Source organism: Chiloscyllium plagiosum, unplaced genomic scaffold (genome assembly GCF_037043375.1).
Source record: "Chiloscyllium plagiosum isolate Xiang-an unplaced genomic scaffold, Cpla_swu_hap1 HiC_scaffold_35, whole genome shotgun sequence".
Lineage (NCBI taxonomy): Eukaryota > Metazoa > Chordata > Chondrichthyes > Orectolobiformes > Hemiscylliidae > Chiloscyllium > Chiloscyllium plagiosum.
Window position 1 is genome coordinate 39159410 of NW_028270173.1, and position 22539 is coordinate 39181948.

General features: G+C 53.9%; 1 protein-coding gene across 1 annotated transcript in view; it reads right to left on the bottom strand.

The window, feature by feature from the left end:
- Positions 1-4292: 4292 nt before the first annotated feature.
- The window catches only part of LOC122546601 (zinc-binding protein A33-like), a 44118-nt gene continuing 25871 nt past the window's right edge, over positions 4293-22539 (bottom strand). The window contains exons 5-6 of the mRNA XM_087979527.1: positions 16810-16925; positions 4293-7528 (exon numbers count right to left, since the gene is read on the bottom strand). Coding sequence (XP_087835653.1) covers positions 6984-7528; positions 16810-16925 — 661 coding nt within the window. The 3' untranslated portion in view covers positions 4293-6983. The remainder of the gene's footprint in view (positions 7529-16809; positions 16926-22539) is intronic.

Sequence of the window (22539 nt, forward strand, 5' to 3'; positions counted from 1 at the left end):
GCCTTTTGTGATTGTCCGGGCTGAATTCACCACTCTCTGTAACCACCTCTGATCTTGAATGGTACAGATGCCATACCAGGCAATCATACATCCAGACAGAATGCTCTCCGTGACACACCTATAAAAGTTGGCAATTGTATTCGCCGTCATGCCAAATTTCCTCTGCTGCCTGAGGAAAAGCCTGTCGGGCCTTTGTAACCAGTGCGTCCACATGAAGAGCCCAAGAAAGCTTGTTGTGGAAGACCACCCCAGGAGCTTGACACTGTCCACTCATTCCACCTGTGAGCTGTTAATGTGTAGCGGGGGGCATGGGTTCACCTTGTCCAGTCCTGTCTGAATGTTGCAGGTTTCTGTGGGCTCCCTCCCTGGATTCACGTCCACCCCAGTGAAGGGAGCCCTCACCAACCTGGTCACTCAGCCGTCGGTCAGACCTGCCATCCCGGGAATCAGCTTGGCCCATATCTCTCCAAACCCTTCCTATTCATACACCCATCCAGATGCCTCTTAAATGTTGTAATTGTACCAGCCTCCACCACTTCCTCCGGCTGCTCATTCCACACACGTACCACCCTCTGTGTGAAAGAGTTGCCCCTTAGGTCCCTTTTATTTCTTTCCCCTCTCACCCTAAACCTGTGCCCCTCTAGTTCTGGACTCCCCCACCCCAGGGAAAAGACCTTGTCTATTTACCCTGTCCATGCCCCTCATAATTTTATAAACCTCTATAAGGTCACCCCTCAGCCTCCGACACTCCAAGCAAAACAGCCCCAGCCTGTTCAGCCTCTCCTAGAGCTCAAACCTATCTAAGCCCTATAGTTAGAGCAGTGGGCCCTTCAAGGTTAATTTTCCTTCATGTAACAGGCTGTTCAAATGCATTGTCAGGTCACCCACAGGAAAACCCTGTACTGTTTGCTTATTACATTTTAGCTACATGAAGGTATCCAATGGCGTTAAGGTGGGTGGCTGAGACAGAGGGAGAAAAAATGTCACTATTAGTTAGCAGGCTAGGATAGAGGGGCTGAATGGGGCTGCTCCTGCTCCAATATGTCCCATGTCATCCACACCTGTAAATCTTGGTCCTTTTGTGGAGAGGCTGTGCTACTGTTATTTTGCTCAGTGTGTGTGTGTGTGCCTCTGTATGTGTGGATGTGGATGTGTGTGTCTGTGTGTGTGGATGTGTGTGTGTGTGGGTCGATGTGTGTGTGTCTGTGGATGTGTGTGTCTGTCTGTGTGGATGTGTGTGTGTGTGGGTAGATGTGTGTGTGGATGTGTGTGTGTGTGTGGATGTGTGTGTCTGTGTATCTGTGGGTGTGGATGTGTGTGTGTGTGGATGTGTGTGTGTGGGTAGATGTGTGTGTGTCTATGGATGTGTGTGTCTGTCTGTGTGGATGTGTGTGTCTGTGTGTGGGTGGATGTGTGTGTGTGGGTAGATGTGTGTGTGTCTGTCTGTGTGTGTGGATGTGTGTGTGAGTGTGTGGATGTCTGTGTGTGTGTGGGGTGTGTGTGTGTCTGTGCGTGTGGATATATGTGTGTGTGTGTGTGGGGGTGTGAGTGTCTGTGTGTGTGTCTGTGTGTGGGGGGTGTGAGTGTCTGTGTGTGTGTCTGTGTGTGCGTGTGTGTGTGTGTCTGTGTGGGGGGGGTGTGAGTGTGTGTGTGTGTGTCTGTGTGGGGGGGGTGTGAGTGTCTGTGTGTGTGTCTGTGTGTGGGGGGTGTCAGTGTCAGTGTCTGTGTCTGTGTGTGTCTGTGTCTGTGTCTGCGTGTGTGTGTGTGGGGGGGATGGCTCAGGGTTCCAGCGGGGACCCCTGTACTCTATCACTGCCCTGTGTCCATGGCCCAGCCACACGAGTGTATGGAAAGTGAAAGGTGCAGCCTTGTGCTTTCCTCTTCCCTGGAGAGGTGACCCGATCTGTGGGTCCCTCCATGCAGCTGAGTGGAGCGGGCACACGGGTGCAGTGGGTAATCAGGAAGGCGACTGCAGTGATGGCCCTTACCTCCAGGGGGTTGGACTGTATCATTGGGGAAGTCTGACTGTAACTCTCCCAGCTGCTGTTCAGAGTCCATCTGGAGAACTGTGGCCAGCTTTGGTCCCATTATTTAAGGGGAGGTACTATTTCACTGGAGTCGGGAGTGCAGTGCTGGAAAAGCACGGCAGGTCAGGCAGCATCCGAGGAACAGGAAAATCAATGTTTCGGGCAAAAGTCCTTCATCGGGAAGCCCTTCCAGATGACTGGCTTATGCCCAAAATGTTGATTTTCCAGCTCCTCGGATGCTGCCCGAGCTGCTGTGCTTTTCCAGCACTGCACTCCCGACTCTCATCTCCAGCTTTGGCAGTCCTCACTTTTTTCCGCTATTTCACTGGAGGCAATTCAGTGAAGGCTCCCTGGGCTGGTCCCCGGTCGGGAGGGATGGTCTTTCTGAGTATAAGGTTAACCAGATTGGGACTCTGCTCCCTGGAGTTGAGGAGGAGGAGAGGGGATCTCATTGAACCATGCAGGATTTGGAAGGGGGCTTGACCGGGTCAAGGCTGAGAGGATGTTTCCCCTCATGGGGGAGTCTAGGACCAGAGGGGCACGGTCTCAGTATAAAGGGCCGTCAATTCACGACTGAGATGAGGGGGAATTTCTCCTCTCTGGGGTCTTTGGAACGCCTTACCGCAGACAGAGCTGTGGGGGCAGAGTCTGTGTGTAGATCTAAGGCTGAGACAGATAGATTCTCGATCAGTCGGGGAGCCAACGGAGGGGGAAAGGGCAGGAAAGTGGGGAATGTCGGATCAGCCACAATCCTAGGAATAGCGGAGCAAGCACGAGGGGCCGAATGGCCTATTCCTGCTCCTATTTCTTACGCTCTTATGGACGGAGTCTATCAATTTCTCTCTAGTCCCACACACAACAGACTTTGCAAAGGTGTTAATGCCAATTGCAGAGATATCTGGAAAAAAATCATTCAAACAGGCTTCTGTCATCAACAAAAACATGGTTTTATTGCAAATAAAGCTTGTTGTAACATAGATACAAATATTATTCTCAAACAAAAGTTCAATAGATATGGATTATATTCTAATATCCCAAATAACCATGAGGCAAATTAAGGTAACCGACAACTAAATGATGGTCAAAAATCCTACATCACACATCAAACAGGATTTCTCAACAATTCCCGTCCCGCCCACCCTAAGGATTACATTAAAATTGTGCAAAACCATGGTCATTCGCCACTTTCAATGACCTGGCTTTTGAAACTCCCTCCATCACGTCGTGCCTCAATTCATGTTCACGTGCTGGTGGTCTGCCTTCCAGTTTTGCCAGCTCTAAACCCTCCTGGGTTCTTGCAAGCAGCGAGCCGGCCATTACTCTCTGACACAACCATGACATTTCACTGACTGGGAGCTTCACCGAGATGGCACCGCCTCGGGCTTGGTCTGAGCTCTTGTCTTACTCGGCTGCACACTGCTGTCAACCTCTCCCCCCCCCACCGCCATCACTATCACCTCTCATCCATGATCCATTAGCTTTCACTTCAAAAGAGTAGAGGGGGCTTCACTTTTATGTTAAGGGAGACCATGGGGGCTTTACTCTGTATGTAACCCTCTGCTGTCATTCGGTGGTATGAAGATCACAGCAGGCAGCCACTTGGTTAGTTGGGGATTATTTTCGGTTCTTCAACGCAAATTGGCTTTAGCACAATTGAAGAAGTCAGATGGTTCCTCGTAGAAGGGGTCCTCTAGTGGTTATAACACAATTCTGGCCATGTTTGTTTAAATGGCACGGCTATTGTACGATTTTATTATAACGCGAGATTCTGCGAGAATGGACCTATTGTGTTATATCAGAACGGACTGCACATGAGGGCCTGGGGACTGGGAGGCCCATCCTGCCTGAGGGCCCAGGGACTGGGAGGCCAAGCCTGCCTGAGGGCCTGGGGACTGGGAGGCCCATCCTGCCTGAGGGCCTGGGGACTGGGAGGCCCATCCTGCCTGAGGGCCTGGGGACTGGGAGGGCAATCCTGCCTGAGGGCCCAGGGACTGGGAGGCAAGCCTGCCTGAGGGCCCAAGGACTGGGAGGCCAAGCCTGCCTGAGGGCCTGGGGACTGGGAGGCCCATCCTGCCTGAGGGCCCAGGGACTGGGAGGCCAATCCTGTCTGAGGGCCTGGGGACTGGGAGGCCAATCCTGCCTGAGGGCCTGGGGACTGGGAGGGCAATCCTGCCTGAGGGCCTGGGGACTGGGAGGCCAATCCTGCTTGAGGGCCTGGGGACTGGGAGGCCCATCCTTCCTGAGGGCCCAGGGACTGGGAGGTCAATCCTCACTGAGGGCCTGGGGACTGGGAGGCCAATCCTGCCTGAGGGCCCAGTGACTGGGAGGCCAATCCTGCCTGAGGGCCCAGTGACTGGGAGGCCAATCCTGCCTGAGGGCCTGGGGACTGGGAGGCCAATCCTGCCTGAGGGCCCAGTGACTGGGAGGCCAATCCTGCCTGAGGGCCCAGGGACTGGGAGGCCCACCCTGCCTGAAGACTCTGGGACTGGGAGGTCAATCCTGCCTGAGGGCCCAGAGACTGGGAGGCCAATCCTGCCTGAGCGCCAAGGGAGTGGGAGGCCCATCCTGCCTGAGGGCCCAGGGACTGGGAGGCCCATCCTGCCTGAGGGCCCAGGGACTGGGAGGCCAATCCTGCCTGAGGGCCCAGGGACTGGGAGGCCAATCCTGCCTGAGGGCCCGGGGACTGGCAGGCCAATCCTGCCTGAGGGCCCAGGGACTGGGAGGCCAATCCGGCCTGAGGGCCCGGGGATTGGTAGGCCAATTCTGCCTGAGGGCCCAGACACTGGGAGACCAAGCCTGCCTGAGGCCCAGGGACTGGGATGCCAAGCCTGCCTGAGGACCCAGGGACTGGGAGGCCAGTCTTGGCTGAGGGCCCAGGGACTGGGAGGCCAAGCCTGCCTGAGGGCCCAGGGACTGGGAGTCCAAGCCTGCCTGAGGGCCCGGGCACTGGGAGGCCAAGCCTGCCTGAGGGCCCGGGGACTGGGAGGCCAATCCTGCCTGAGGGCCCGGGGACTGGGAGGCCAATCCTGCCTGAGGGCCCGGGGACTGGGAGGCCAATCCTGTCTGAGGGCCCGAGGACTGAGAGGCCAAATGTGTCTGAGGGCCTGGGGACTGGGAGGCTAATCCTGCCTGAGGGCCCGGGGACTGGGAGGCCAAATGTGTCTGAGGGCCCGGGGACTTGGAGGCCAATCATGCCTGAGGGCCCATGGACTGGGAGGCCAATCCTGCCTGAGGACCCAGAGACTGGGAGGCCAATCCTGTGTGAGGGCCCAGAGATTGGGAGGCCAATTCTGCCTGAGGACCCAGGGATTGGAAGGCCAAGCCTGCCTGAGGGCCCAGGGACTGGGAGGCCAATCCTGTCTGAGGGCCTGGGGACTGGGAGTCTAATCCTGCCTGAGGGCCCGGGGACTGGGAGGCCAATCCTGCCTGAGGGCCTGGGGACTGGGAGGCCAATCCTGTCAGAGGTCCCAGGGACTGGGAGGCCAATCCTGCCTGAGGGCCCAGGGACTGGGAGGCCAATCCTGCCTGAGGGCGCGGGGATTGGTAGGCCAATTCTGCCTGAGGGCCTGGGGACTGGGAGGCTAATCCTGCCTGAGGGCCCAGAGACTGGGAGGCCAATCCTGTCTGAGGGCCCAGGGACTGGGAGGCCAATCCTGCCTGAGGGCCTGGGAGGCTAATCCTGCCTGAGGGCCTGGGGACTGGGAGGCTAATCCTGCCTGAGGGCCTGGGAGGCTAATCCTGCCTGAGGGCCCAGAGACTGGGAGGCCAATCCTGTCTGAGGGCCCAGGGACTGGGAGGCCAAATGTGTCTGAGGGTCTAGGAGTCTGAGTCTGTCTGAAGGCCTGTGGGTTGGGAGGTGTTTTTTGCCTGAGGGTCCAGTTGCTGGGAGGAATAGCCTACCTGAGGTGGACCAATTAGTCCTGCACGTCTCCCCTTTTGAACCTGCCTGGCCCTCCTTAGGCCCAGACCGAGCCTCTGCCTTTGGATCGGGGACAAGAGAGAATACACTTCTTTAACCGTTTGGCATGGCTCCTGTGTGGCATGTCGAATGTGGCTCAATGGCTCGCAAGTCTGCCTCCGAACCCAGAGGGTCACGGGTTCGACGCCCGCACCAGGAGTGAGAGTCTGAACATCAATGGGCTATGTTCCTGCAGCGGTGCCAAGGGAAGAACTGCCTGGTCATCTGACCTTCCCCTTCTGGGAAGGGGGGGGGTGCTGGGAAACGTTGGGTGGAGATATTAAACACGATCTCCGCTGTCTACGTGGAGATGATCACTAGTTACCTCAGCGGGGGGCAGGGCTTTTACTCCGAGTGCTGGCCGTGATGAAGAGGGGAAAGCAGGGGACCATCCACTCAGTAGCTTCCCCCTCTCCCCCACCCTGCCCGTGGGAGCTTGCGTGCTCAAACCCAAGACCCACGTTCACCACCACGCCGCAGAGAAGTGCTGGGCGTTCTGGAACTTTCCAGAAACGGGGCCCCCAAGACCTACGCGACCCTTCAACTGACTTCACCTTCGAAAGCAAGAGGTGGGATCCTGCTGTGCCCACCTTGGCAGCCCCACCCCACCACCAAGAAAAGTGCAGGCCTTAGGCAGTGAAGAACACTTCTTTAAAATTTGTTGATGGGAGGTGGGCCAGGCCAATATTTATTGCCCGTCCCTAATTGCCCAGATGGGAGTCTTTGCTTTGCTGTGGGTTTGGAGTCATGCGTAGGCCAGACCTGGTTGAGGGCGGCAGATTTCCCCCCTTCAGAGCAGATCAGGCAGGCTTTCCTGGCAACGGGGTCACTGTTAAATTCCAGACTTAAAAAAAAACACAAACACGTCGGGGATTCGAACCTGGCTCCTCCAGATCAACAGAGCGGTGATGGTATCACCACCTCCCTGCCCACCCCCACTTGCTGCATCCTGAGGCCTGGTGAGAGCTGGAGGCCTGTCTGGGTGCAAGGCCTCCCGGTCAGAGGCTGAGGTGGCAGACGGTCACCAGGGCGGCGCCGCGGTGCCCATCACCGGGGCCAGGGCTGAAGAAGGGGTAGAGGCGCTCGGTGAAGGTGCCGGTGAAGGTGTACAGGTGGGCCATCTGCTCCGCATCGTAGAAGGAGACCTGACCGCCCTCGTAGTCCAGGTAAATGCCCAGCCTGCTGGGCTGGGCGGCCAGGCTCAGCCGGGTCGGGGGCGAGGTCAGCGCCCGGTAATTGTCACCCTTCTTCCTCCACACGGCCCAGTAGCCGTCCTGCGGCGACAGGGTGATGGCGCCCTTGCGCCTGGCCGTCTCCCGGGTCAGACCGACGGCCCACTCGGCCTGGCGCCGCACCGCCACCTCCCAGTAGTGCCGGCCGCTGGCAAAGCCCTGGGAGGCCAGCACGCAGGGCGAGTGGTCGAACCGGAGCGGGCCATCTTCCACCGGCCTCTGAGTGCCACCCAGTGCAGCTCCAGTCAGGTCCTCCAGCAGCACCAACCAGGGGCTGGCCGTGTCCGGGTCAAGGGTCAGCGACGCTGGCACTGCCACACAGAGAGAGAGAGAGAGGGAGAGGGAGGGGGAGAGAGAGAGAGAGGGGGAGGGAGAGAGAGAGAGAGAGGGGGAGGGAGAGAGAGAGAGAGAGGGGGAGGGAGAGAGAGAGAGAGATGGGGGAGACAGAGAGAGAGAGACAGAGAGAGAGAGAGAGGGAGAGGGGGAGGGTGAGAGAGAGAGGGGGAGAGAGAGAAAGAGAGAGGGAGGGAGAGAGGGGGAGGGAGAGAGAGAGAGAGAGACAGAGAGGGAGGGAGAGAGAGGGAGGGAGAGAGAGACAGAGAAAGAGAGAGAGGGGGAGGGAGAGAGAGAGAGGGGGGGAGGGAGAGAGAGACATGGGGGGGGGAGAGAGAGATAGGGGGGGGGAGGGAGAGAGAGACAGAGAGAGAGGGAGGGAGCGAGAGAAGGGGAGACAGAGAGAGACAGAGAGAGGGAGGGAGAGAAAGAAAGAGTGAGAGAGGGAGAGAGAGAGGGGGAGACAGAGAGAGAAAGAGGGAGAGAGAGATAGAGTGACAGAGAGAGACAGAGAGAGAGAGAGAGGGAGGGAGAGAGAGAGACAGAGTGACAGAGAGACAGAGAGAGAGAGAGAGGGGAGGGAGACTATTCATTACACCTTGCTGTTCACACGACATGCTACTGAATAGGTTAGTGTGATATGCGGTCATGTGTGGACACACTAGCTGAAAGTCCCTGTTGAACATAACTGTAACATTACTTGAGTTACTCTACACAAATACATTGAGCAATTAATAAGAGCTCTAGGTCTTTGTTTTAATATACTTTTAAAAAGATGGTGATCTCATCTCTGTTATCCAAATACATCCCAGACTGACTTTATCTCAGGTTGCTCAGAGCTTCAAAGCCAGCAAGGTGGTAATGTTTGACCCATCTGTGATTCTAATCCTTATTTTCACATCAATTTATGACCTGTTCTTTCCTTGCCTCTGTGATCTCCTCCAGCCCCACAATTCTGAAGTTCTAGCATCTTGCACAATCCTCGTTTTTATCATTCCATCACTGATGCTCATGTCTTTAGCTACCCAGTCCCTCATCACTCAAATTCACTCCCTGAACTCTACATTCCTCCAGTTCCCTTCAACCTTTATGTCAAACCTCCTCATTTGACTTCGCCTCTGGTCACCTGCTCTAATATAGTATCTTGCACATCTCACATAAGACCATAAGACATAGGAGTGGAAGTAAGGCCATTCGGCCCACTCCGCCATTCAATCATGGCTGATGGACATTTCAACTCCATTTATCCGCATTCTCCCCGTAGCCCTCAATTCCTTGTGACATCAAGAATCTATCAATCTCTGCCTTGAAGACATTTAGCGTCCCAGCCTCCACTACACTCTGCAGCAATGAATTCCACAGGTCCACCACTCTCTGGCTGAAGAAATGTCTCCGCATTTCTGTTCTGAATTTACCCCCTCTAATTCTAAGGCTGTGTCCATGGGTCCTAGTCTCCTCGCCTAACGGAAACAATTTCCTAGTGTCCACCCTTTCCAAGCCATGTATTATCTTGTAAGTTTCTATTAGATCTCCCCTTGATCTTCTAAACTCCAATGAATACAATCCCAGGATCCTCAGCCGTTGCTAATATGTTAAACCTACCATTCCAGGGATCATCCGTGTGAATCTCCGCTGGACACGCTCCAGTGCCAGTATGTCCTTCCTGAGGTGTGGGGACCAAAACTGGACACAGTACTCCAAATGGGGCCTAACCAGAGATTTATAAAGTCTCAGTAGCACATCGCTGCTTTTATATTCCAACCCTCTTGAGATAAATGACAACATTGCATTCGCTTTCTTAATCACGGACTCAACCTGCATGTTTACCTTTAGAGAATCCTCGACTAGCACTCCCAGATCCCTTTGTACTTTGGCCTTACAAATTTTCTCACCGTTTAGAAAGTAGTCCATGCTTGTATTCTTTTTTATCCAAAATGCAAGACCTCACATTTGCTCACATTGAATTCCATCAGCCATTTCCTGGACCATTCTCCCAAACTGTCTAGATCCTTCTGCAGCCTCCCCACCTCCTCAGTACTACCTGTCTGTCCACCTAACTGCATATCATCGGCAAACTTCGCTAGAATGCCCCCAGTCCCTTCATCCAGATCATTAATATATAATGTGAACAGCTGCGGCCCCAACACTGAACCCTGCGGGACACCGCTTGTCACCGGCTGCCATTCCGAAAAATAACCTGTGTGTGAGGGTGTGTGCGAGTGTGTGTCTGTGTATACGTGTGTGGGTGTGTGAGAGTGTGGGTGTGTGTGTGTGGGTGTGTGTGTGTGGGTGTGTGGGTGTGTGGGTGTGTGTGAGCCTGTGGGGCGAGTGTGTGGGGGTGTGTGTGTGTGGGGGTGTGAGAGAGTCTGTGGGGCGATTGTGTGTGGGTGTGTGAGAGTCTGTGGGGTGAGTGTGTGTGTGTGTGTGGGTGTGAGTGTGTGTGGTTGTATGAGTGTGAGTGTGTGTGTGGTGGGTGTGTCTGTGGGTGTGGGTGGGTGTGTTTGTGCTATCTGTGCATATGTGTGTGGGTGTGTGTGTGTAGGTGGGTGTGTGTGTATGTGTGCATGTGGGTGTGTGTGTATGTATATGTGTGTGTGTATGAGTGTGAGTGTGTGTTTGGGTGTGTGTGTGTGTGTCTGAAGTGTCTGTGGATGTGTGTGTGTCTGTGTATGGGTGTGTGAGTGTGCGTGTGTGTCTGTGTTTGTGTGGGTGTGTCTGGAGTGTGTATGGATGTGAGTGTGTGCGTGTGAGTGTGAGTGTGGGTGTGTGAGTGTGAGTGTCTGGAGTGTGTGAGTCTGTGTGTGTGGGGTGTGTCTGTGTGTGGGTGTGAGTGTGTGTCTATGTGTGTGTGTCTGTATGGGTCTGTGTGTGTGTCTGTATGGGTCTTTGTGTGTGTGTGTGTGTGTGTGTGTGTGTATGTCTGTGCATGTCTGTGTGTGTGTCTGTGCATGTCTGTGTGTGTCTGTGTGCGTGTGTCTGTGTCAGGGTGTGTGTCTGTGTGTGTGTGGGTGTGTGTCTGTGTGTGTATCTGCATGTGTGTCTGTGTGTGTCTGTGTGTGTGGCTGTGTATGTGTCTGTGTGTGTTTTTGTGTGTGTCAGTGTGTGTGTGAGCGTGTGTCTATGTGTATATGTGTGTGTGAGTGTGTGTCTATTTGTATATGCGTGTGAGAGAGTGTGTGTCTATGTGTATGTGTGTGTCTATGTGTATATATGTGTGTGTCTATGTGTATATGTGTGTGTGTCTATGTGTATATATGTGTGTGTCTATGTGTATATGTGTGTGTGTCTATGTGTATATGTGTGTGTGAATGTGTGTTTCTACATGTATATGTGTGCGTGTGTGTCTATGTGTATGTGTGTGTATTTGTCTATGTGTATGTGTGTATGTGAGTGTGTGTGCTTCTATGTGTACGTGTGTGTCTATGTGTGTGTGTGTGTCTATGTGTATATGTGAGTGCTTATTTCTTCCGTCCCCCGCCCCCCCGCTGCGTTCCGTCACCATGTCCAACCCCGCCTCCACGCCGACCTCTGTCCCCGCCCCCAGGCCTAACCCCGCCCCCACATCCAGCTCCAGCCCCACACCAGGTCCCAGCTCCCAGCCCTGCCGTGTGTTCACCATCCCTCCAGACTTGCCCCTCTCTGAGGATGAAAGATCAGTCCTCAGCAGAGGTCTCACCTTCGTTCCCACACGTTCTCGGGTCAATGAATTCAATACACGGAGTGACACCGAACAATTCTTCCGCTGCCTTCGCCTCCGTGCCTTCTTCTTCAACCAAGACTCTCGCCCACCCTCTGACGACCCCTTCTCCCACCTCCAACACACCCCGTCCACCTGGACACCCCGTGCTGGCCTCCTACCTGCCCTCGATCTCTTCATAGCCAACTGCCGCCGCGATATTAACCGCTACCTGAACTCCCCCACCCCTCTCACCCACTCCAACCTCTCACCCTCGGAACACACAGCCCTCCACTCCCTCCGTTCCAACCCCAACCTCACCATCAAACCAGCTACAAGGGAGGCGCGGTAGTAGTTTGGCGCACCGACCTTTACACCGCTGAGGCTAAACGCCAGCTCGCAGATACCTCCTCCTACTGCCCCCTTGACCATGACCCCACCCCCCACCACCAAACCATCATCTCCCAGACCATCCATAACCTCATCACCTCAGGAGATCTCCCATCCACCGCCTCCGACCTCAAAGTCCCACAACCCCGCACCGCCCGTTTCTACCTCCTGCCCAAAATCCACAAACCTGACTGCCCCGGCCGACCCATTGTCTCAGCCTGCTCCTGCCCCACCGAACTCATCTCTGCATACCTCGACACGGTCCTGTCCCCCTTAGTCCAAGAACTCCCCACCTACGTTCGGGACACCACCCACGCCCTCCACCTCCTCCAAGATTTCCGCTTCCCCGGTCCCCAACGCCTCATCTTCACCATGGACATCCAGTCCCTGTACACCTCCATCCCCCATCACGAAGGACTCAAAGCCCTCCGCTTCTTCCTTTCCCGCCGTACCACCTAGTACCCTTCCACCGACACCCTCCTTCGACTGACTGAACTGGTCCTCACCCTGAACAACTTTTCTTTCTAATCCTCCCACTTTCTCCAAACAAAAGGAGTAGCCATGGGCACCCGCATGGGCCCCAGCTATGCCTGCCTCTTCGTAGGGTATGTGAACAATCCATCTTCCGCAACTACACTGGCCCCACCCCCCATCTTTTCCTTCGCTACATTGATGACTGTATCGGCGCTACCTCGTGCTCCCACGAGGAGGTTGAACAGTTCATCCACTACACTAACACCTTCCACCCCGACCTCAAATTCACCTGGACAGTCTCGGACTCCTCCCTCCCCTTCCTAGACCTTTCTGTTTCTATCTCAGGCGACCGAATCAACACGGACATCTACTACAAACCTACCGACTCCCACAGCTACCTGGACTACACCTCCTCCCATCCTGCCCCCTGTAAAAACGCCATCCCATTCTCCCAATTCCTTCGTCTCCACCGCTTCTGCTCCCAGGAGGACCAGTTCAAAATACGTACAACACAGATGGCCTCCTTCTTCAAGGACCGCAATTTCCCCCCCGACGTGGTCGACGGTGCCCTCCACCGCATCTCCTCCACTTCCCGCTCCTCCGCCCTTGAGCCCCGCCCCTCCAACCGCCACCAGGACAGAACCCCACTGGTCCTCACCTACCACCCCACCAATCTCCATGTACAGCGCATCATCCGCCGTCACTTCCGCCACCTCCAAACAGACCCCACCACCAAGGATATATTTCCCTCCCCTCCCCTATCAGCTTTCCGTAGAAACCACTCCCTCCGCGACTCCCTGGTCAGATCCACACCCCCCACCGACCCAACCACCACTCCCGGCACCTTCCCTTGCAACCGCAGGAGGTGCAACACTTGCGCCCACACCTCCCCCCTCACTTCTCTCCAAGGCCCCAAAGGAAACTTCCATATCCGCCACAGATTCACCTGCACCTCCACCCACATCATCTACTGCATCCGCTGCAGCCGGTGTGGCCTCCTCTATATTGGGGAGACAGGCCGCCTACTTGCGGAGCGATTCAGAGAGCACCTCTGGGCCACCCGGACGAACCAACCCAACCACCCTGTAGCACAGCATTTCAAATCCCCCTCCCACTCCACCGAGGATATGCAGGTCATTGGACTCATCCACCGCCAAACCACAACAACGCGACGGTCGGAGGAGGAGCGTCTTATCTTCCGACTGGGAACCCTCCAACCACAGGGGATGAACTTGGACTTCACCAGTTTCTTCATCCCCCCCACCCCCCACCTTGTCTCAGCCGAATCCCTCCAGCCCGGCACCGCCTTCCTGACCTGCAGTCTTCTTCTTGACCTCTCCGCCTCCATCCGACTCCGACCTATCACCCTCACCTTGACCTCTTTCCACCTATCACATTTCCAACGCCCCTCCTCCAAGTCCCTCCTCCCTACCTTTTATCTTCTCCTGCTGAACACTCTCTGCTCATTCCTGAAGAAGGGCCTGTGCCCGAAACGTCGAATCTCCTGTTCCCTGGATGCTGCCTGACCTGCTGTGCTGTTCCAGCAATAAAGTTTCAACTTTGATCTCCAGCATCTGCAGACCTCACTTTCTCCTCTATGTGTATATGTGTGTGTGTCTATGTGTGTGTGTTTGTCTATGTGTATATGTGTGTGTGAGTGAGTGTGTATCTATGCGTATATGTATGTGAGTGAGTATGTGTTTCTTTGTGTATATGCGTGTGTGAGTGTGTGTGTTTCTATGTGTATATATGTGTGTGAGTGTGTGTCTGTGTGTGAGTGTGTGTCTGTGTATATGTGTGTGTGTCTATGTGTATATGTGTGTGTGAATGTGATTGTGTGTCTATGTGTATATGTGTGTGTGTTTGTGTTTCTACATGTATATGTGAGTGTGAGTGTGTTTCTATGTATATATGTGTATGTGTGTCTATGTGTATTTGTGTGTGTGTATGTCTATGTGTATTTGTTTGAGTGTGTTTCTATGTGTATATGTGTGTGTGAGTGTGTGTGTTTCTATGTGTATATGTGTGTGTGAGTGTGTGTCTATGTGTATATATGTGTGTGTGTCTATGTGGAGAAAGTGAGGACTGCAGATGCTGGAGATCAGAACTGAAAATGTGTTGCTGGAAAAGCGCAGCAGGTCAGGCAGAATCCAAGGAGCAGGAGAATCGACGTTTCGGGCATAAGCCCTTCTTCAGGAATGAGGAAAGTGTGTCCAGCAGGCTAAGATAAAAGGTAGGCAGGAGGGACTTGGGGGAGGGGCGTTGTAAATGCGATAGGTGGAAGGAGGTCAAGGTGAGGGTGATTGGCCGGAGTGGGGGTGGGGCCGGAGAGATCAGGAAGAAGATTGCAGGTTAGGAAGGCGGTGCTGAGTTCGAGGGATTTGACTGAGACAAGGTGAGAGGAGGGGAAATGAGGAAACTGGAGAAATCTGAGTTCATCCCTTGTGGTTGGAGGGTTCCTAGGTGGAAGATGAGGCGCTCTTCCTCCAGCCGCCGTGTTGCCATGGTCTGGCGATGGAGGAGTCCAAGGACCTGCATGTCCTTGGTGGAGTGGGAGGGGGAGTTGAAGTGTTGAGCCACGGGATGGTTGGGTTGGTTGGTCCGGGTGTCCCAGAGGTGTTCTCTGAAACATTCCGCAAGTAGGCGGCCTGTCTCCCCAATATAGAGGAGGCCACATCGGGTGCAGCGGATGCAATAGATGATGTGTGTGGAGGTGCAGGTGAATTTGTGGCAGATATGGAAGTATCCCTTGGGGCCTTGGAGGGAAGTAAGGGGGGAGGTGTGGGCGCAAGTTTTGCATTTCTTGCAGTTGCAGGGGAAGGTGCCGGGAGTGGACGTTGGGTTGGTGGGGGGTGTGGACCTGACGAGGGAGTCACGGAGGGAGCGGTCTTTTTGGAACGCTGATAGGGGAGGGGAGGGAAATATATCCCTGGTGGTGGGGTCCGTTTGGAGGTGGCGGAAATGACGGCGGATGATACGCTGTACATGGAGATTGGTGGGGTGGTAGGTGAGGACCAGTGGGGTTCTGTCCTGGTGGCGGTTGGAGGGGCGGGAAGTGGAAGAGATGCGGTGGAGGGCATCGTCGACCACGTCTTGGGGGGAAATTGCGGTCCTTGAAGAAGGAGGCCATCTGGGTTGTACGGTATTGGAACTGGTCCTCCTGGGAGCAGATGCGGCGGAGACGAAGGAATTGGGAGAATGGGATGGCGTTTTTACAGGGGGCAGGGTGGGAGGAGGTGTAGTCTAGGTAGCTGTGGGAGTTGTTCGGTTTATAGTAAATGTCCGTGTTGATTCGGTCGCCCGAGATAGAAATGGAAAGGTCTAGGAAGGGGAGGGAGGAGTCTGAGACGGTCCAGGTGAATTTGAGGTCGGGGTGGAAGGTGTTGGTAAAGTGGATGAACTGTTCAACCTCCTCATGGGAGCACGAGGCAGCGCCGATACAGTCATCGATGTAGCGGAGGAAAAGGTGGGGGGTGGTGCCAGTGTAGCTGCGGAATATGGACTGTTCCACATATCCTACGAAGAGGCAGGCATAGATGGGGCCCGTGCGGGTGCCCATGACTACTCCTTTGGTTTGGAGGAAATGGGAGGATTGGAAAGAGAAGTTGTTCAGGGTGAGGACCAGTTCTGTCAGTCGAAGGACAGTGTCAGTGGAAGGGTACTGGTTGGTTCGGCGGGAAAGGAAGAAGCGGAGGGCTTTGAGTCCTTCGTGATGGAGGATGGAGGTGTACAGGGACTGGATGTCCATGGTGAAAATAAGGCATTGGGGACCGGGGAAGCGAAAATCATGGAGGAGGTGGAGGGCGTGGGTGGTGTCCCGAATGTAGGTGGGTAGTTCTTGGACTAAGGGGGACAGGACCGTGTCGAGGTATGCGGAGATGAGTTCGGTGGGGCAGGAGCAGGCTGAGACAATGGGTTGGCCGGGGCAGTCGGGTTTGTGGATTTTGGGCAGGAGGGAGAAATGGGCAGTGCGGGGTTGTGGGACTATGAGGTTGGAGGGGGTGGATGGGAGATCCCCTGAGGTGATGAGGTTACGGATGGTCTGAGAGATGATGGTTTGGTGGTGGCAGGTGGGGTCATGGTTTGGTGGTGGGAGGTGGGGTCATGGGAGGTGTGTGTGTGTCTCTGTGTATATATGTGTGTGTGTGTCTATGTGTACATGTGTGTGTGAATGTGAGTGTGTGTCTATGTGTATGTGTGTGTGTGAGTGTGTGTCTATATGTATATGTGTGTGTGAGTGTGTGTCTATGTGTACATGTGTGTGTGTGTCTATGTGTCTATATGTGTGTGTGTATCTATGTGTACATGTGTGTGTGAATGTGAGTGTGTGTCTATGTGTATGTGTGTGTGATATATGTGTGTGGGTCTATGTGCATATGTTTGTGTGTGTGTCTATGTGTATATGTGTGCGTGAGTGTGTGTCTATGTGTATATGTGTGTGTGTCTATGTGTCTATGTGTATGTGTGTGTGTGTGTGTCTCTCTCTGTCTATATGTGTGTGTGTGTGAGAGTGTGTGTGTGTGTCTCTCTGTGTATATGTGTGTGTGTGTCCCTGTGTATGTATGTGTGTGTGTGTGTGTGTCTATGTGTATATGTGTGTGTGTGTGAGTGTGTGTGTGTGTGTGTGTCTGTGTGTATGTGTGTGTGAGAGTGTGTGTGTGTCTCTCTGTCTATATGTGTGTGTGTGTGTGGCTGTGCAGGCCCCGTTGTTGTGTTTACCTGGGCCGATGTTGTCTTTCATCTCCTTCCACACCCAGTACTGGAGGGGCCCTTTAAACAGGCCAGGGCAGAGCCTTGCTGAGAGCACAGACGGGTGGGGAATCTCCTCCCGGGGCCTGCACAGAGGGAGACAAACGTCAATGGCCAAAAACGTTCAGTGGGTGGGGGGGGGGGGGGGGTGTGGCAGCTTCTAATTCGGCAGGCCAGTGGCTAAAGTGGCCAGCTCCCCCTGCCCACCCAGACCCCTCCCTTTCCCTCTCTCTCCACCCCTCCCTGCTGGGTTCGACCTTAACAGGATCAGAGGGGGAGGCAGCCCCTGCTGTGGGAGTCCTGCCCCTGGCTATCCCACACCAGTGGGTACTGCGGGGGTCTGAGATGCATTATCATCACGGAGAGAGCGTGTTTCTGCTGAATAAGTCTCCATCTATTTTCTTTTCTCAATTTTCCACCTAACAGTTGGTTGTGCCATTTCTTTTGTGACGGTGCCCCCACTGGGGGCTGTCTGAACCCGCTGTGTTTTCCAAACAGAACAAGAGTAGAGAAAGCTTTCCTTTCGGCCTCAAAAGTGTAGAGGGAACCCAATACCCGGCTAGACAGCGCCACGCCAGTGATGTGGCTGTGTCTGGAACTACAGGGGCGGTTTCTGACAGGGGAGTGGGGGCGTTGGGGGCGTTGGGGGGGGGGAAGAGAAGAGTTGGGGAGCCTGGAACTGGAGGCAGGCCTGGTGTTTTCCCGGAAGGGGGCTGTATGGGGCACACCCTGAGAATGAGCAGGAGATGTGAGGGAGGATGGGGGAAGGGGGGGGGGGGGGCTGGCAGAGAGTAGGACCAGACAATTGGAAAACTGAGGGCGTCGACTGGAGAAAGGGGACAGATTTATCCCTTTCCCCAGCTCCGGGGACAATGGCAAGCACAATGCTACGAAAGCACAGTGCGCACCAAGGACAGTGTGATGAAGGGACAGTGCGATGAAGGGACAGTGCGATGAAGGGACAGTGTGATGAAGGGTCAGTGTGATGAAGGGTCAGTGTGACGAAGCAACAGTGTGATGAAGCGAGAGTGTGATGAAGGGACAGTGCGATGAAGGGTCAGTGTGATGAAGAGTCAGTGTGATGAAGGGTCAGTGTGATGAAGCGACAGTGTGATGAAGGGACAGTGTGATGAAGGGTCAGTGTGATGAAGCGACAGTGTGATGAAGGGACAGTGTGATGAAGGGTCAGTGTGATGAAGGGTCAGTGCGATGAAGCGACAGTGTGATGAAGGGACAGTGTGATGAAGGGTCAGTGTGATGAAGCGACAGTGTGATGAAGGGACAGTGCGATGAAGGGACAGTGTGATGAAGGGTCAGTGCGATGAAGCGACAGTGTGATGAAGGGACAGTGTGATGAAGGGTCAGTGTGATGAAGCGACAGTGTGATGAAGGGACAGTGCGATGAAGCGACAGTGTGATGAAGGGTCAGTGTGATGAAGCGACAGTGTGATGAAGGGACAGTGTGATGAAGGGACAGTGTGATGAAGGGACGATGCGATGAAGGGACAGTGCGATGAAGGGACAGTGTGATGAAGGGTCAGTGTGATGAAGGGTCTGTGTGATGAAGGGACAGTGTGATGAAGGGACAGTGTGATGAAGCGACAGTGTGATGAAGCGACAGTGTGATGAAGCGACAGTGTGATGAAGGGACAGTGTGATGAAGGGACAGTGTGAGGAAGGGACAGTGTAATGAAGGGACAGTGCGATGAAGGGACAGTGTGATGAAGGGACAGTGTAATGAAGGGACAGTGCGATGAAGGGACAGTGTGATGAAGGGACAGTGTGATGAAGGGTCAGTGTGATGAAGGGACAGTGTGATGAAGGGACAGTGTGATGAAGGGTCAGTGTGATAAAGGGACAGTGCGATGAAGGGACAGTGTGATGAAGGGTCAGTGTGATGAAGGGTCTGTGTGATGAAGGGACAGTGTGATGAAGGGACAGTGTGATGAAGCGACAGTGTGATGAAGCGACAGTGTGATGAAGCGACAGTGTGATGAAGGGACAGTGTGATGAAGGGACAGTGTGAGGAAGGGACAGTGTAATGAAGGGACAGTGCGATGAAGGGACAGTGTGATGAAGGGACAGTGTAATGAAGGGACAGTGCGATGAAGGGACAGTGTGATGAAGGGACAGTGTGATGAAGGGACAGTGTGATGAAGGGTCAGTGTGATGAAGGGACAGTGTGATGAAGGGACAGTGTGATGAAGGGTCAGTGTGATGAAGGGACAGTGCGATGAAGGGACAGTGCGATGAAGGGACAGTGTGATGAAGGGACAGTGTGATGAAGGGTCAGTGTGATGAAGGGACAGTGCGATGAAGGGACAGTGTGATGAAGGGTCAGTGTGATGAAGGGACAGTGTGATGAAGCGACAGTGTGATGAAGGGACAGTGTGATGAAGCGAGAGTGTGATGAAGGGTCAGTGTGATGAAGGGTCAGTGTGATGAAGGGACAGTGTGATGAAGGGACAGTGTGATGAAGGGACAGTGTGATGAAGGGACAGTGTGATGAAGCGACAGTGTGATGAAGGGACAGTGTGATGAAGCGAGAGTGTGATGAAGGGACAGTGTGATGAAGCGAGAGTGTGATGAAGGGACAGTGCGATGAAGGGACAGTGTGATGAAGGGACAGTGCGATGAAGGGACAGTCCGATGAAGGGACAGTGTGATGAAGGGACAGTGTGATGAAGGGTCAGTGTGATGAAGGGACAGTGCGATGAAGGGACAGTGTGATGAAGGGTCAGTGTGATGAAGGGACAGTGTGATGAAGGGACAGTGCGATGAAGCGAGAGTGTGATGAAGGGTCAGTGTGATGAAGGGACAGTGTGATGAAGGGTCAGTGTGATGAAGGGTCAGTGTGATGAAGGGACAGTGTGATGAAGGGACAGTGTGATGAAGCGACAGTGCGATGAAGCGAGAGTGTGATGAAGGGTCAGTGTGATGAAGGGTCAGTGTGATGAAGGGACAGTGTGATGAAGCGACAGTGCGATGAAGCGAGAGTGTGATGAAGGGTCAGTGTGATGAAGGGACAGTGCGATGAAGGGACAGTGTGATGAAGGGTCAGTGTGATGAAGGGTCAGTGTGATGAAGGGACAGTGCGATGAAGGGACAGTGTGATGAAGCGACAGTGTGATGAAGGGACAGTGTGATGAAGCGAGAGTGTGATGAAGGGACAGTGTGATGAAGGGACAGTGCGATGAAGGGACAGTGTGATGAAGCGACAGTGTGATGAAGGGACAGTGTGATGAAGGGACAGTGTGATGAAGGGACAGTGCGATGAAGGGACAGTGCGATGAAGGGACAGTGCGATGAAGGGACAGTGTGATGAAGGGACAGTGCGATGAAGGGTCAGTGTGATGAAGGGACAGTGTGATGAAGGGACAGTGTGATGAAGGGTCAGTGTGATGAAGGGACAGTGTGATGAAGGGTCAGTGTGATGAAGGGACAGTGCGATGAAGGGTCAGTGTGATGAAGGGACAGTGTGAAGAAGGGACAGTGTGATGAAGGGACAGTGTGATGAAGGGTCAGTGTGATGAAGGGACAGTGTGATGAAGGGACAGTGTGATGAAGCGAGAGTGTGATGAAGGATCAGTGTGATGAAGGGACAGTGTGATGAAGGGACAGTGTGATGAAGGGACAGTGTGATGAAGGGACAGTGCGATGAAGGGTCAGTGTGATGAAGCGACAGTGTGATGAAGGGACAGTGTGATGAAGGGACAGTGTGATGAAGGGTCAGTGTGATGAAGGGACAGTGTGATGAAGGGACAGTGTGATGAAGGGACAGTGCGATGAAGGGTCAGTGTGATGAAGGGACAGTGTGATGAAGGGTCAGTGTGATGAAGCGACAGTGCGATGAAGGGTCAGTGCGATGAAGCGAGAGTGTGATGAAGGGTCAGTGTGATGAAGGGACAGTGTGATGAAGGGTCAGTGTGATGAAGGGTCAGTGTGAAGAAGGGACAGTGTGATGAAGGGACAGTGTGATGAAGCGACAGTGCGATGAAGCGAGAGTGTGATGAAGGGTCAGTGTGATGAAGGGACAGTGCGATGAAGGGACAGTGTGATGAAGCGACAGTGTGATGAAGGGACAGTGTGATGAAGGGTCAGTGTGATGAAGGGACAGTGTGATGAAGCGACAGTGCGATGAAGCGAGAGTGTGATGAAGGGTCAGTGTGATGAAGGGACAGTGCGATGAAGGGACAGTGTGATGAAGGGTCAGTGTGATGAAGGGACAGTGTGATGAAGCGACAGTGCGATGAAGCGAGAGTGTGATGAAGGGTCAGTGTGATGAAGGGACAGTGCGATGAAGGGACAGTGTGATGAAGCGACAGTGTGATGAAGGGACAGTGTGATGAAGCGAGAGTGTGATGAAGGGACAGTGTGATGAAGGGACAGTGCGATGAAGGGACAGTGTGATGAAGCGACAGTGTGATGAAGGGACAGTGTGATGAAGGGACAGTGTGATGAAGGGACAGTGCGATGAAGGGACAGTGTGATGAAGGGACAGTGCGATGAAGGGTCAGTGTGATGAAGGGACAGTGTGATGAAGGGACAGTGTGATGAAGGGTCAGTGTGATGAAGGGACAGTGTGATGAAGGGTCAGTGTGATGAAGGGACAGTGCGATGAAGGGTCAGTGTGATGAAGGGACAGTGTGATGAAGGGTCAGTGTGATGAAGGGACAGTGTGATGAAGGGACAGTGTGATGAAGCGACAGTGTGATGAAGGGTCAGTGTGATGAAGGGACAGTGCGATGAAGGGACAGTGTGATGAAGGGTCAGTGTGATGAAGCGACAGTGCGATGAAGGGTCAGTGCGATGAAGGGTCAGTGTGATGAAGGGACAGTGCGATGAAGGGTCAGTGCGATGAAGGGTCAGTGTGATGAAGGGACAGTGTGATGAAGGGTCAGTGTGATGAAGGGTCAGTGTGATGAAGGGACAGTGTGATGAAGGGTCAGTGCGATAAAGGGTCAGTGTGATGAAGGGACAGTGTGATGAAGGGACAGTGTGATGAAGGGACAGTGTGATGAAGGGTCAGTGTGATGAAGGGACAGTGTGATGAAGGGACAGTGTGATGAAGGGACAGTGTGATGAAGGGACAGTGCGATGAAGGGTCAGTGTGATGAAGCGACAGTGTGATGAAGGGTCAGTGTGATGAAGGGAGGGTGTGATGAAGGGACAGTGTGATGAAGGGACAGTGTGATGAAGGGACAGTGCGATGAAGGGTCAGTGTGATGAAGCGACAGTGTGATGAAGGGACAGTGTGATGAAGGGTCAGTGTGATGAAGCGACAGTGTGATGAAGCGACAGTGTGATGAAGGGACAGTGTGATGAAGGGACAGTGTGATGAAGGGTCAGTGTGATGAAGGGTCAGTGTGATGAAGGGACAGTGCGATGAAGGGTCAGTGTGATGAAGCGACAGTGAGATGAAGGGTCAGTGTGATGAAGGGACAGTGTGGTGAAGGGTCAGTGTGATGAAGGGTCAGTGTGATGAAGGGACAGTGTGATGAAGGGACAGTGTGATGAAGGGTCAGTGTGATGAAGGGTCAGTGTGATGAAGGGACAGTGTGATGAAGGGTCAGTGTGATGAAGGGTCAGTGTGATGAAGGGACAGTGTGATGAAGGGACAGTGTGATGAAGGGACAGTGCGATGAAGGGTCAGTGTGATGAAGGGACAGTGTGATGAAGGGACAGTGTGATGAAGGGACG